This window comes from Brassica rapa, chromosome A07, assembly GCF_000309985.2.
Source record: "Brassica rapa cultivar Chiifu-401-42 chromosome A07, CAAS_Brap_v3.01, whole genome shotgun sequence".
NCBI lineage: Eukaryota > Viridiplantae > Streptophyta > Magnoliopsida > Brassicales > Brassicaceae > Brassica > Brassica rapa.
The window spans coordinates 26,706,032-26,721,886 of NC_024801.2; the positions used below are offsets into that span (position 1 = coordinate 26,706,032).

At 35.1% G+C, this 15,855-nt stretch overlaps 1 protein-coding gene and 1 non-coding gene across 2 annotated transcripts; one reads left to right on the forward strand and one right to left on the reverse strand.

Annotated features, from left to right (window-relative positions):
* Window positions 1-420: 420 nt before the first annotated feature.
* Window positions 421-571, reverse strand: LOC117126991. Its single transcript, XR_004449752.1, has one exon. It is a non-coding gene; the product is annotated as a U4 spliceosomal RNA (small nuclear RNA).
* An 8,574-nt stretch (window positions 572-9,145) lies between these two features.
* Window positions 9,146-14,909, forward strand: LOC103832275 (glycine-rich cell wall structural protein 1). Its single transcript, XM_033275196.1, has one exon. It carries the CDS (start codon window positions 12,102-12,104, stop codon window positions 13,134-13,136), a length of 1,035 nt encoding a protein of 344 aa, XP_033131087.1. The 5' UTR covers window positions 9,146-12,101; the 3' UTR covers window positions 13,137-14,909.
* The last annotated feature ends 946 nt before the right edge of the window (window positions 14,910-15,855 follow it).

The following is a 15,855-nucleotide window of genomic DNA, read 5'->3' on the forward strand; positions in this document are numbered from 1 at the left end:
CGAGGAAGAACCAAGGGTGTTCTGTGTTCCCAAAGAACAACCAATGTTTTGTCGTTACTCGTTACCAAACTATTTGGCATCGATTTTCTACACGTACATACTAATGTTTTGTTGCACGAAAGAAATACATATTTAAAACTCGTAGAATAAGCATATTACATACACAGTATTATCCTCGGATTCTTACCAACTGCTTGATCGTTGAATTTTATTTTGTCACATAACTTGTTTATGCTTTGGGCATTATAGATTGATAAAACTTTAAGGCAGGTTCATTATCCACTTACGAAAACTGATGAACCAACTCATTGGGGTACTACATAAACAAATAGCAGCAATCTGAAGTACAGCTTAGAAGAGACTATTGAGACCTAAGTAAATGCAAGGCCTCGTTAAAATTTTTTAACTTAAAAATTGTAGAGCTTTACCCCGGAGGGAGCCCTTCCAGAAATTCTCGAAGGCCCAAGACAAGCTTAGGCCCAGGAGGGGGTTTGGAAATAGTTTTCAACCAGCAATAGACGCGCCTCGGTTAGTACCTCATTAGCTGCGTCATTGCCCCAAGCGCAAAGATGTTTTTTAAGAAGGCACGCGAGTCCTTATTTATAGCGCATGTTATTGAGTTAAGATAGTCTCACAAGCGATGTGGGATATATTAACGCACCGTCTCATATACACAAACAGGCTTTATACGTCTTGGGCCTAGGATTCGTCCCATTAGTTTCTTTTAGGCTTAAGTGGTAAAACAAATAGAGATGGGTTCTATTGCTTTTTACATTTCTTTGCAATTAATTTAACATGAAATTTTGATAAATCGCTAGGCGCTGTTTCTCTTGTTATTATTTCAGTCATTTTGTTCTAATGGATATTTTTTTAATTTTTAAGATGTTTATCACGAATTTGACAATAAAAGATCTTATGGTTTTTGTGAATCAATAATTCAAAACTTAACAAAAAAAATCATAAATTAATAAGCTATGCACACATTAAGCTACTTATATATTTTATACATTATATACATTGTTTTATTCCGGGACAATGGGTTAAGTGTAGAAGTAGTGTTCCATCTCGAAACTACACTTCATTCTTCCACTATGATCCCTATAAATACTTGTTAATATGTGTATTTCCTTAGGTTAAGCTTGGTTTGTAACTGTTCAAAATTATCTCTCCACTCAGCTGTAAGAGCATGAGCATCAAAGATTCATAAACGAAGCTTTCACACATAAAAAAAATATATTATAATAATAGAATCTGATGAACTCGTCTTGTAGGGATGCTTCCGGATAAACCCGTTTCATCACCGTTTCGCGGACTCCACGCCACGTGGCAGCCCGCTATTGATCTGCGTATTTTTTTATTTTTTTTAAATCAAACGAAAAAGATTAATAAACAATTAAAGTTTGTGAACCTCCGGTTCGTTGATGCGCATGCTCTATGTCCTAAGACAACAATGTACTAATCTTAGACCAAAATTTATGAAAGCTACATGGAAATACGGATCACTGATTTATATTTTTGAATAAATCTTAGTATTAACTTACCAGCTTCATCATATCGCTCTTCATTAACAGCGCGTGCATATGTTTGTACTCTTTCGCATCAAGGCAAGCCTCTGCCCATTTGGTCAGTTTCCTTTTGTTTGAAGCAAAGCTAATTTGAAACACAAATAAAAGCGTAATTCATGAATCTTTTATTAAGAAAAATAATTATATTCAGATGCGCGTATATATGTGATAAGGTTTTTTCAGATTTTTGCCACTTTTAAAGCTTCGATGTCGGCTGCTTCTATGCCTCCCTCACCCACTCTCAAGACTATCCTCTCCCCCATTTGTCTTTTTTTTTTTTTTTTTTTTTTTGTAAGTGTCCCCCATTTGTCTTTCTTTCTTCATTTGTTTTTTTATCACTTAGCGTATTTTTACATTTCATTTTTAGCTTACATAGAGCATCTTATGTTTAGGTAACTAGGTTTTATATAAACACACAAGAGTATCATTATAACCAAATCGTTTCTCTAAAGTCCAAGTTGGGTTAATTACCACACTTTTTTTTTGACTAAATTTAATTACCACACTTGAAATGACGCTACCGTATCGATACATAATTAGGACGGGATGGTGACTTAAAACAATTTCTTATTGCGTAATATATTATTGGACTGGACTAATTATATCAGCTAACTTAGCTATGAAACAATTAACAAGTTATCATTATATGCTTAAATAATGAACTTGATATATCTACAGAGCCAGTCCTTAGAGTCTGAGGCTATAGACCGTGTAAGAAAGATTTCTACAGTTTGGAAACCTAAAATTCATTTTTTATAAATTTAAAAATCTATTTATATATAATTTTTAAAAAAATTTGGGAATTTGAAACGAATGTTTCATCTGGCAACCCAGATGGCCTTGTATATCCATAAACTTCGACAACAGTCTCAGCGACAACAAAATAGTATACCTTATTTTTTTAGAAGAGCATGAACCTCATATCACGAATACGTTGTCTTTTTGACTACTTTTTAAAACAATTATTAGAAAATGATTAAGGCTTTATATTTGATACGTCGATGATACTGTCTTACTTCTGTCTTCAACAATCATGAGACACGAATTCTAGCCACAAAAACGGAGACAAAGGCCATGCACAAGTTTGCAAGGAACCACACACCGTTATACGTAATACCATTAATCATATGATTTGTATTATGAGTATTAGTGTATAATATATATATATTACTATAGTTATGTCATATGTGCATATAGCATATATAAGGGCAAATTTTCTGTGTGTATATGTTTAGCTCGCAATCGAATTTTATTTTAATATTCAAGATATGATACTATGATAGGATCAGTGTTTCGAAATCCGATACGGACACTGAACCGGATAATTTACCGGATCACCAGGTTATTGGGTCGACCGCGAATTAATAAATAAATTAATTTTGTTATATAATAATATATTAGCTATTGAAACATATAAGAAATTTTTTATGTATTATAAAACATTTGGAAAAATACTTAAATTTAGTTTTTTCCATTTCACATACAAAATATCAACAAAAAAAAATTAGACTATTTAACAATTTTGTAACAAGTTACGAGTTATGACATATAATAAAAATATATCAAGACTTAAAATCTGTAAGTATCTAAATATTTAATGTGAATAATTAAATTAAATTCAAATCCAAAATAAGCCAAAAGTTAAACATAAAATTTAAGAAATTATCACTAATAAACTAATGGTAAATCACATCAACTAGTTTTGTTAATAAATTCATAATCCACATGATTATATGATCTTTTTATTTTTGAAAAAACTAAAAATTTAGCTTTTTAATTAGAATTGAAATCAGATTCTCATAATTTAACTAAAAAAATAAAATTAAAATTTATGTAATGTTTTAACCGGTAGCCGGGTTTCGAGTTTTAACTATTTTTTGTAGGTTTTACCGGATCTTTATATATATAATGGGTTTTTCTCTTAAAATCCAAATTGGATTACACACCAAGCCACCATATTTAGCGGTTCGACCGCATGTCCATGTCCGATTTCAGAACACTGGATAGGATCATTCATGTCTGATATGCTGGTGTCTGGAACTTGCTCCTCAGAGATTATCTTGGATTGTTAATTTTTTTTTTTTTTTTTTTGAAAAAGGGCTTTCATATTAAAAAAAACGATAAATGTTACAAGATAAGACATGAGTCTTATAGTTTGATAAAGTTTGCATGAAAAGATTGAATCTCAACCAATGAAACAACCAAAGTTGAGACTAGAATAACCAACACCGTAATGAAAGGCAATAACTAGTGATAAGAACCACGACCGCGGCGGCCACGCTTCCCTCTCCCTCGAACCGTCTTCCATTCCATGTCTTGGTATTTGCTAGGGGGTTTTGTTTCCCTCCCACCTCTTGTCAAGCTGAGCGAGCTAGAAGGCTCAGTCCCATCTTCATCCACTCCCACATCTCTTGACCCTTTGAACTGAGCAGGGCTCTCAAATGCAAAGGGTGTATGTGTTGTGGCTTGAGGACCAACGACTAAAGTTTCACTAACCTCAGTGTTGGTAACGGTTGATGGAGATGACTCCATAATAGATGCTGCAGTGGGAGTAGGTTGTGAATCTACTAAAGTGGGTAAAGTGGGGATAAAGTTTGGCGAGGCAGTCGGGTTCTCCTGTTGAAGGGTAGGAGTAGCTTCTAGTTCAGATAAGAGACCTTCAATCTCTATGGTATGTTTCTCAGGCTCATGGGCACCATCATCTTTAGTTTGAAGAGAAGTTTTTCCACTAACATGTAGATCATTTTTCTGGATAGTTGGTACAGAGTATTCAACATTATCCTTTTGCTGCATAACAGTATCAATATCCACAATAGGAACATCAGAGCTAGTGTCTTGCGAGGTTGATGCGGAGATAGAAACCTGAGCAGTGGAAGAAGGTAAGAGACACCTCTTTGCTTTGTGTCCTAGATTACCACACCTTTCACACATAGATGGAATCCATGTGTATTCAACATTAACAAGGAAGATGTTACCTTGCTTATCATCAAGGGCAATAAGCTTTGGAAAGTCTCTGTCCAGCTCCATCTCAACTAAAACCTTTGCCTCGCCCATACTAGTAGGATCAAGTCGAGGTTTGTGAGTAAGAATCGGTTCTCCAAGTCCGGAAGCGACATGACTTATTCCTAATCTTGAGTAGCAACAATCCGGAATGTTCTTCAAATTGGCCCAAACCGGAAGCGTGGAGATTTCAGGAATTTTGAAGGAGCCTTCTGGGGTCCATGGCAGTACAAAAAGTAAGCAATCATCTATGTGCCACACTCCACGCTGAATAACCCATTGCCGAGTAGGTTGGTGTGGGATATGGAACATGAAAGATGAATCACCAAGCTTCTTACAACTGATCTTACAACTTCTTCCCCAGATTCTATTCACCACAGCATGTACTAAACCACCTGGCGGTAGAGCACATTTATGGAACTTACCAATGATATACTCATCCTTATTCTCTGGACCTAGCTTAAGGACTTTCGAAGGAATAGATACCTCAGGTGTGCCATCTAGGCGGTAAGTTGGTGTGGCAGCCCGGTAGAGATTTCGCGATTGAGGGCTTAATCTTGCAGCCCATGGGAAGCGGAGTCTCCCATCCGCTTTTAGTTCCGGCGGTGGTAGCTTTTCAATCGGAGGCTGGAGAGTACGGGATGGATACTTTCCCTTAGGTTGCTTGTTTAAGATCTCGTCATTCAAAGTCGGCCAGAGAGTGGCTAATTGATTCCCGACAAATGCAGGATCATAGTCTCGAGGAGTACTAGGGTCGGGAGGAGTGGCCGGAGGTTTGAAAAAAAGAGGTTTAGCCCATGATCCCAAAGAAGGGACAAATTTTTCTGATGCTTGGACCCTGCTATCATCGTGAGAGTGTGAGCCAAGGGTCTCGGACGGAGCTTGTTGAGACGTCGGGACATCGCTGGTTACTGCATTGATGGAGATAACCGAAGCCAGAGACGGTGGCGGAGTATCACGTACTTGAACTATAACAGCTTCTGAGGTCAGCGGAGGAACCACAGTTTCAAGCAGAGAGGTTTCGTAAGACGCCACTAGAGGAGCAGAGGAGGTCAACAGTAATTGATTGGTAGTGTCAGACTGAAGAGTACTGGTGATAGAGAGAGAAGCTTTCTCCATTGTTACTCTCACATCAGTTCCTAGAGGAGTTTGAGTTTCAGAGATCTCCAAACCTTCCAGACATTCCGTAGCCGTTGATGGAAGTATCGGCAGAGACAACGAACGCATCAGCGACGATGGCGTAGTCGAACCATCAATCACTGGGTCCATGGCGGGGAGAAGATAAAGAGGGGGTAGAGGAGAAGACAAGTCACCACGAAGTGGATAGACCTACCGGCGACGACTCACTGCGGCGAACTCGTCGAATTTAACGGCGTGAGTAAACTAGGGATTCGCTTTTACGTTCGCTGGTTTTTGGGGGCGCGTGGTTTACAATTCTCTTTCCACAACAACTGGATTGTTAATTTTCCGCTTAGTTATTCTTCGTTCTTGGTTTAAAAAGAAGGCTTCTAGAATTCACATATCCTTTTAGAGCATGTCTTTTGACCAAAAGAATATCCCTTCCAATTTTTTTAATAGGTAATTCGTTAATATACCTTAAATTATATGAAAGCACCAATCATTAATTTGATTATGTATTTTTCTTTTGATATCAACATTTTATTAGGGGTGGATCTTTGATTTTCCCTAGTATGGTATTGTGGCAAATCACATTGGTAAGCTTTTCATCACATGTGCTATCTTGGAGAATGGATCAAGCTTAATCGATTTTGGAAAATTCTATCCATTAGTGTAATTATGAGATGATAGGACAGTAAAAGTAATTCTTCACATTTTCTGTTATTCTTTTCACGCCAAATGTGATAGGCAGTTGTTTGATATACATATCTTACTATGAATGTTTTGAAATGATAAATCCACGCTATAAAATTTATGTCAACATTTTTGCCTTACTACCGAAGGAAAAGTTCATGGCCGTACAAAGCTAGGCAAGAAATCTCGAACCCAAAGTTGCAACATCAGATTTGATGTGATTGTAAACAGAAAAAAGGTCACGTAGGTTTTTCTTTATAATGAATGGCAGTATGTAAATGATGTCAACTGATATCATAAAGTCGTTTTCTATATATTTGAGGCATATTTATGATCTGCAAGGTGTGTCCATAAATGTTTGAAATTATCTTAGGATTTATTTTTGGGAAATTGTAGCGATTAGTCTACCATAAAATAAATATTTGTGGTCTATAGCTACGGAGAACAGCTAGGAATTCTTATAGAATCATCCAATTTTACCTGAAATTTAACTTCATTAAATCAAAAACCATGTTTTTTTGGTCCACTCTATAAAAAATTACTATACTTAATAAAGAATCATTGTTTGCAACCTAATGATTTATGCTAATATCGTAATGATGTAAATTTAATTTCTATAATTTGCATGGTGAGTTGTGACAAATATAAGAAATTGCAATTTATTATAAACAAAGAAAAGAGAATCACTAATTGAGTAGAACAGTCTAATAAACAAAACATAATCCCTAGTTGATCTCTGTTTTCGGAGGTCGCCGAGACAATTGATTGAAACATTAATGCACGCATGCGCCGAGACAATTGATTGAAACATAATCCCTCTTACAATTTATGGGTGAAGGAGAATAAGAAATAGAAACAGACTCTTGGGTCTCATCGGTTGCTCCTTTGCTAATTTCTACTTTATTTTTTTATGCTTGATGGATATGTCTAACGAGATATTAGGCAACTGTTTTTCATTAAGTGAAAAACAACCTATATTTATCTACTTTCACATTTATATCAATGTCTTTATAACTAAACTATAGAGAATATGTATTTGTTTCTGTTATATCAAGTTTGATTCTAAGTAGTTTACAAAGTACCTAACCCAACAAATGATAAATGTTCATATATTAACTGAAAATGGAATATTTTTGTAAGATGCCTTCACACAAATTGTTTTATATTTCCAGCTTTTTTTATAAGCATATTATAAAACAATAATGAAGTAGACATTCATAAAAATTGACTAGTCACTATAATCCACCTTATAAATAATTTGGCAAAACTTACTTTGGCTTTTAATCTTCGTTGGATGGAAGGATTCCACAATTAGTTATAGAAGTTAACTTTCAATTATACATTATTTTTAACCTACGCACCTGCTTACTACATCATTCATTGAGGTTGTCTGTTTTTCTTTTGTATATGAGATCAAATAATATAGAGGATAAATAAGTTAACGAGCATTGTCTCTTTTTATACACGAACTAAATTCAGCGAAAGAAAGTTTTGTTACTTCATATAAACATTTTATTGAATATGTATATATATATATAAGGAGGAATGTGATGGATCATTCAAGACGGTAATGTCTCTACTCTGTTTCACGGCCCAAATAATAGAGAGTTTGTCCCTTCAGCCTCAACAGCGGAGAGTCTTCATAACCTCTAAATTTGTTCGGACTCTATAAAGTCTTCAAGTTAGGGTCAGTATTTTTTTGGGGGGGGGGTGGGTGGTGGTAAAGTTTAGTGACAGAGTTGAACGAGGTTTCATGCGTTCGTTTTGATATTAAAAGCCTTAATACGTTCTTCTCTCCTTTCTCGCTTTGCAAACTGTCTAGCAGATACTTTAGCCAAAGCTGCATTGTATTCTCCAAGTTCTTTGGACGATACAGTTTAAATTTGAAAGAAACCACGCACTGAACCAAAAGGCAACAATTTTGTTTGGTCATCCATGAAATTATTCAACAATTGTGTTGGTTCTTATGATCTTATCACCGTAATATATGATTAGTCATACCCTGATTGATGATATTTATCCAATCAATTATTTCGTTTATTCTGGCAAGTTAGAATAACAAAATGAAGTAAAAGAGATAAATCATTTTTTGAGCTTGAGATAAATCGTTGTTCTATGATTTTCTAATTATTCCGTGTATATATAGTTTATCATATTGTATTAAATGATTTTTCTTTATTTCATGATTGTTGATTCTATTTTTATACATTATTGTTATACCGACAAAAACCATAAAGTAATTAACTACTTAGCTTCAAGGCATAGTACATAAGAGAAAAGGTGGTCTGGATATAAAACAACTCCACAATGCTCGCAAAGAAGAGAGGACAAACCATAGGGAAATAGATTAATAAGGAAGAAAGATAGGGGGCATGTGCTTTGAGAATTGAGATATTAGGCAGATTCAGAATCTTCCGGAGACCTTTTTCTTCTTACATCCTTCTCTCTGATCATCTCTCTCTCACAAACATGTTTCTTTTTACTACATTTTGATTCCGCTTTTGGTATAAAACCCTGTTTTTGCCAAAACTCAGTATCTTTAACACAGCTTTCTTTTTAAATACTTTTATCCATATCTGTGTATATGTTTCACTAAGCAACTTGGAACCCTTTTGCGTTGGGTAAAAAGAGACTTCACACCACTGACCTTACACCCACTCACCAAACTTTGCAGTACTAAATATCTCTACTCTGATTGTTTTTGATGAGGTATTATCATTCTTTGAGATCCTAATCGAAACTAAAAAGATGGTCTTTCATATAATTTGCAACGTGCATAGAACTTTACACACTTTGAACTAGTAAAATACAGCTTCTAAGTACATACTTTAATCCTAATATTAGAACTAAGTCAAGCTACCAGTGCTTAATTTGTTAAGATCTATATATATATATATATGCATAGTTACATTAGTTAGATGAACTAGTTTTATTGATAATTTATCTAACTTGATAAACATTCAAATAAAGCTATATATCTTACCAAACCTGAATGTACAACATCATATTGTGTGTAAATAAAAGAGTTTTTTTTTTAAATCATTTTCTATGAATGAGATGTGAAATGGCGTAGTAAAAAGCAATAACGAACAACCACCTTTTCTGTTGGATAAACTTATTGAGGCGGCGATTTCATTAGTTTGGTAAGTTTAACCATTTGATTTATGGACAATCTATAAAGGGATGTCATTTGCATATCCAATATATGTCGTATTTTTTGTTTATTTCTCCAACTGATTTTGGGTTTACGATGATTAGTTGGAGACTTTTTGTTACTTAGCTCCACGAAAACCTTGTTATCTAGGTATACTTATCTTCCATATTTTTTCTTTTCAATTTATGCAATCGGAACAAACTGCCGGTACAATAGTTTTGAAGGTTAGTAGTTGTAAGTATTTAATTAATCTAATAAAACGTGTAACCCATGATCAAAATAACGGCTGCTATGTAAAATCAGTTACATAGGCTTTTTTCTGCAGTTACGTATGCTTTTTCTATCGGGAATCAAACTCATTAACATGTCATACAAAAGTATAACTGAAATTGACTTAAAATTTAAAAGGTATGTGGCCAAGAATGATGTATCAACTATCGAGAAGACAATTAGTACAAATTACTTTTGTAACCTGTTCCAGTAAATGTATGAAGAAATTGATTTTAAGAATCTAATTTAAACATCAGGGCTGACTTATTTGTTTGAATCAACATCGTTGGTATGAGTTATTTTCCTGAATACTAAGTAAAATAGCGACATGTGTCGAGCTGACATCCAATCTATAAGTTTTTTACACGGGATCCACATGCACACACACAGCACGCACTCTTGCACGTGAGATGTCCGTACGTTGGGTCTCCATCTAACACTAGCAAGATGTATTTTTCAATTAAATTGGGTTTATGTTTTAAGAGTGTTTTAAATACTATAATTGTATTCGCGGATGATCTGCAATATTTTTTGAAAGTTCTCATGTTCAGTGGCTGGTGTATTCTGGATCAGTTTATAATTCAAATCTCTATTCTAGGAAAGTGTTTTTCCAAGTAGATGTATGGAATGGTTCAAATGATTCGAATGAGTTCTTGTTTTTGACTGCTCATTAAATCGATGAAACATGGAAACTGAGAAAGAGAGTTCTAAACATCTTGATGGTCGATCCGTCTCATACGGATGTAGTGCTCGCTGAAGTTAAAAATAACATGTTTAATGGAATGGGATATTGAGCAGAAGTTCTTCTCTATATATGTCCTCGAATCATTCCTCCATTTAGTGAAAATGTAGCTATCAAATTCAAAGACCGGTGAATCATTACACATGAAAGTGCTTTTCAAACTGAAACTCTATTCTCGGAAAGGATGAGAGACTTAAGCACATAAAGAGTGTCCTTTCCTCGCAGTTGTCTTCAATCGTGATAGCTTAGACTTTGGATACAAAGTGAGAAAGAGGTTACCTTTTACTGTCTTACATGCATGCTTTGATTCCTATATCCAACAAATAAAAATAAGTACGAAGAAAACAACTAGAGTTACTGTTGAATGAAGTTGTTTTATCTTGTAGAGCTCCAGCAGATACTTTAGTGATAAGAACATCACTGTTGAATGAAGTTGAACTAAAATTCATGCTAGCATTTCAAATACTCTTTAAAATACTGATTGAAGTTTATTGACATGATAAGAGAACGTAAATACCGAAATTACCCATATATGTTAAGAAATACCACAACTACCCCTAATATCATCATTTGTCATATACTCCAGATGTCCTTTGCTGAACGGTTAATTCTGGTACTATAGATGGGTGATTTTCATGTATTAGAAACAGCCAAACCAAGAAAAGTTTCAACTGATTTTTTTTCTTTGGTCAAAAGAAAAGTTTTAATACAGCCAAAAAAAATCTAATTGCATTAATTAATATAGAAAGTGAATATAGCAAAACAAGGGAATAAATCTGAATATTTTAAGAAATTTCAGATTTTCACACAGAGAAAACAAAGCTAAGTTTTCCTACATATAAAAATTGTCTAAAAATGGTTATTGGTTTTACACAGAATCATTTAATTTTAAAAATTAATACCATAAATGTACATAAAACTACATTAGAAAAACAACTGGAACCTCTCAGCAGTCAAATCCTTTTCTTTCTTTCTTATTTTCCCATAATATTATGAAATTTATTCCTAGTTTGTATTTTTATCTTGTAATAGAGTTTTTTCATTATTCACTTCTTTCCTTCTCACACTATAAAACCCCTCCCAAAGTTTTACTTCTTCCTCCTCTCTCTCCAATACATCACTCGCTCTCTTCATCGCATCATCCTCTTTCGACCATCTTTACTCTTCTTTTTTTTCAGTTTTCTCAACAATATTAAAACCTGTTGTATCATTTTTTTCAAATACTCATGTTAAGAAAGATAAGATCTTGATGTTCAGACATTAATGTCTCCAGTGATTAGCGAAGCACTTAGATCTGGCTTAACTATAGATTCATCTCTTAGACGCAGGACCCATCTTGTTCAATCTTTCTCCGTCGTTTTTCTTTACTGGTTCTATGTTTTCTCAGAAATCATCTCTCCTTTAGCCATAACATATAGCCTATAAACTATATATTATATCACTTTTCCAGATAGCTTTTGCTTAACCTTAATCATCAGGGTCTTGCGTCTTTTCAGTTGAACTAGTATTTTCGTGTTTTTGTCTTTTTAAAAAAAAAAAATTAATTTGGGTATCTGTAATGATGAATAAACCGGAGATGAGACCGTGTCTGACCTGTAACTGGTCGCCGGTTCTACCGACCAGTTTACCAAACTCCGATCGCGTGCAACGTGATCTGATCAACGAGCGGAAGAGGAAGAGGCTGGAGTCCAACAGAGAGTCGGCGAGGAGGTCGAGGATGAGGAAGCGGGAGCATCTGGTGGGTCTAACGACTCAGCTCGAGCAGCTGCGCAAGGAAATCCGCAAGGCCACCACCGAGGTCGATGTCACGACGCAGCACTACACCAAGATGGAGGCGAAGAACTCCGTTATGAGAGCTCAGGTGACGGAGCTAAACCATCGCCTGAACTCCCTCAACCAGATCATCGCTTTTCCAGAGTCGTACTCCTCCGCCGCCGGAGGATTCGGGACGGTGACGGGGGGCACCGCCGCCGGAGGTTTTGGGATGGAGACTGCTCCCTCCGCTGCCGGAGGATTTGGGATGGAGACTGCTCCCTCCGCCGCCGGAGAATTTGGGATGGCGACTGCTCCCTCCGCCGCCGGAGGTTTTGGTATGGCGACTGCTCCCTCCGCTGCCGGAGGATTTGGAATGGCGACTGCTCCCTCCGCCGCCGGAGGTTTTGGGATGGCGACTACTCCCTCCGCTGCCGGAGGATTTGGGATGGCGACTGCTCCCTCCGCCGCCGGAGGATTTGGAATGGCGACTGCTCCCTCTGCCGCCGGAGTATTTGGAATGGCGACTGCTCCCTCCGCCGCCGGAGGATTTGGAATGGCGACTGCTCCCTCCGCCGCCGGAGGATTTGGGATGGAGAATGCTCCTTCCGCCGCCGCCGGAGGATTTGAGATGGAGACGGGCTACACCGCTGCCGGAGGATTTGGGATGGAGGCTGGTCAGGGAGGAGGAGGTGGATTTTACGACGATGGCTGGAGCAGCGGAGGAGGAGGTGAATTTTTCGACGGAGCGATGGACCCTTTCGATCTAGGGTTTTATGACGAACCACCAAACATGGCTTCTGGTTCGACTGGTGTTGGTGATGTTCTCAACCGTTGGTAAACTCAATGTCACAATCACCATCATCTAGAGAGAGACGAATATGACTGACATCAGGGTGTAAACTTGTAATAATCTTATTATAGATGATGTGATGCTGGGTGTTTAGATTATAAGATAAAGTTAACTAAGGCTTAACCAGTGTTGTAATGAACATAAATGTGTAGTATGAAGATGGTGATGTGATTGTAATTGGGGGATATATTATTTAAGTTTTTTTAAATTAATGATGAATAAATATTATATATTGACCTTTTTCTTGTATTTTCTGCTTTCCTTATTTGGAAGCATTCGTTGCTCTTATTAGAAAGATGAAACTTTGGCTGGTAGTGAAGAATGATAACAATGTGAGACGGTTCTATCCAAGGTGGTTCGATTTAAAAACGTTATATAGAGATGGAATATTATCATTATTGTGCTCGAGACTATAACTGACCAAAGTGTGATAGATAATGATGTATTTTAGTACTTACAGCAAAATGGATTGTGGATCATGGGCCACTCGAGTTTTTTTTTTTTTCTCAAGAATCTAACGTACGAGGCACATAATCCCAGTTTCTCAATAATTTCGTTATTATATTACGTACATGATTATTCTCTGATTCAAATCCCCCATTAACTAATGTATATGACTGCTTAGAGATATAACCACGTTTACCATATAATTTTTTAGATATGACGTTCTCTAAAAGATTGTTAAGTACAAACAATTCTTCAAAACTATTTTATCCTTGTCAATGATCTTCGATTGTTTTCCCAGATGTTTCTAAGGGATTCCCAGAAGGTTGGTTAAAGTCTTAAAAATAAATTAGTTAATGCTAGACTTATATGGACATGCACCACATTAACCAAAAAGGTCGAGATCTTTGATTTGATGTTGATGAAGAAGACATGTGGAGTGATAACATGTCTGCTATGTTGTTCCAGATATTTGTTGTAGATATGTCGTTGATAGATTTGATACCCAAATGTCAAGAGCAAGTGAAGAGGATATGACATATTGTTTAGGGAGACGTAAACACTATAAATATATTAGAACTACTTGACAAAGCTCAAAAAAAGCCCTTTCATCTCGGCATGAAGCGTGTCGTGGAAAGGCTTCTATGACATACTTTTGCATCCTAGAAGATTCACCCCCATTTGATCCCTAGCTCTATCATAAACCACTGACTAAGTCATAATCAATCTAAGATGCATCAATTTGACAGGTCAGAACTAGGTATCCATGGAAATGGCTGGAATTTACAACTATAATTATTAGATATCATGGGTCATCTTCCTCCTATTTGAGGTTTTCGTCTTCTCAGTTTCTAGAACAACTAATTGAAATGTATCTACTGGTGAGATATCTTTTCTATCAAAATACTTTATTGTTTGTTTGTTTTTTAAATTGTTTCAGATAATCCGTGGAAAATGTCAAATTGTGGTACCATTTTTTTTTTCATCTAAATCAAAAATTTGTGTGTTTGGTATATAAATGTATTGGAAAAAATACGAAAGAGATCGATAATCTGATAAAGCCAAAACCTAAGAAATATAGTTGATAGATTTTTCTAGACTACTACATTAGAGTTCAGATGATTTTTTTTCCGTTAGAGTTCAGATGATTAATTTCTAGATTTAGATGTCAAATACAATATAACATATGGCTATTTTATATGACCAAAGTAAATATCATACTAGTCAATCATCTTACTATATAGAAATGTTAACGCTAATAATTAGTAAGAGTAAAATGAATACCGATATTACCAAGATTATACAGTGACTAGCTTACAAAATTAGAATGATGTAAGTTTTAATGAAGCCTATAAAAACAGGGTTAGGGTGTCAGGGTTATAGTTATTTAGATGTTAATTATGAAATATAATAATTTAAATGAATAACATGACATACAAATTTCTAAAAACATATTATAATTTTTTGGAAACTTGTTAAATATTTATGCAGTTTTGAGACACATTAAGTCGGAAAAATGTTATATTACTTAAAAATATTTACCAAAATAAGTTTTATCTATACTATTAAATCAGAATTCTTACTAGGATTCTGCCATTATATTTTGAGTTATTTACAATGACATACCATTGCTATATTAATTAGTATAAATAAATAAATAACCTAAAATTTAGTTTAAAGAAAGATTTAATCAATATATTTAAATGTCACCAACCGTAAATAAATCAATGATCATATCTTTGGCCATTAATGACCTGATTCTACCGAATCTATAGTTTTGTTACTATAAACGAGGATTTCATAACAATACATAGGTATGAATATTTTTGATGTTCATTATTATTGAATGAATATGTTTGGGCACTAACATCTAAATAATTATATCCTCATATTCTTATTTAAAAATGATTATAGCACAAAATTTTAAATTATTTAAAAAATGGTTAAAACACGTTTATATTATATAATATGTCAGCAAACCCGGTATATATAGATGCATATATTTGGTATTGATTTTTGTTAAAAACGGTTTCTATATAAACCCAAATAAACATTTAAATATTCTAGGAGAAAAACTAAACACATAATCTTATATTATTATTAAATAAATAAACACACATAATCTTATATATCTTAATCAGGATCTGTTTGGCTTTGATTTGAGTCTATTCGGATTTCAGATTTTTAGGCTTATAGATTTAAACCCTATTCTAAACATTGGAGTTTGGTTTGGGTATCCATTTAAATTATGTAAACAATTGAA

Coding starts and splice junctions, on each gene's coding strand:
- LOC103832275 (XM_033275196.1), top strand. CDS start 12,102: ATGATGAATAAACCGGAGATGAGACCGTGTCTGACCTGTAACTGGTCG.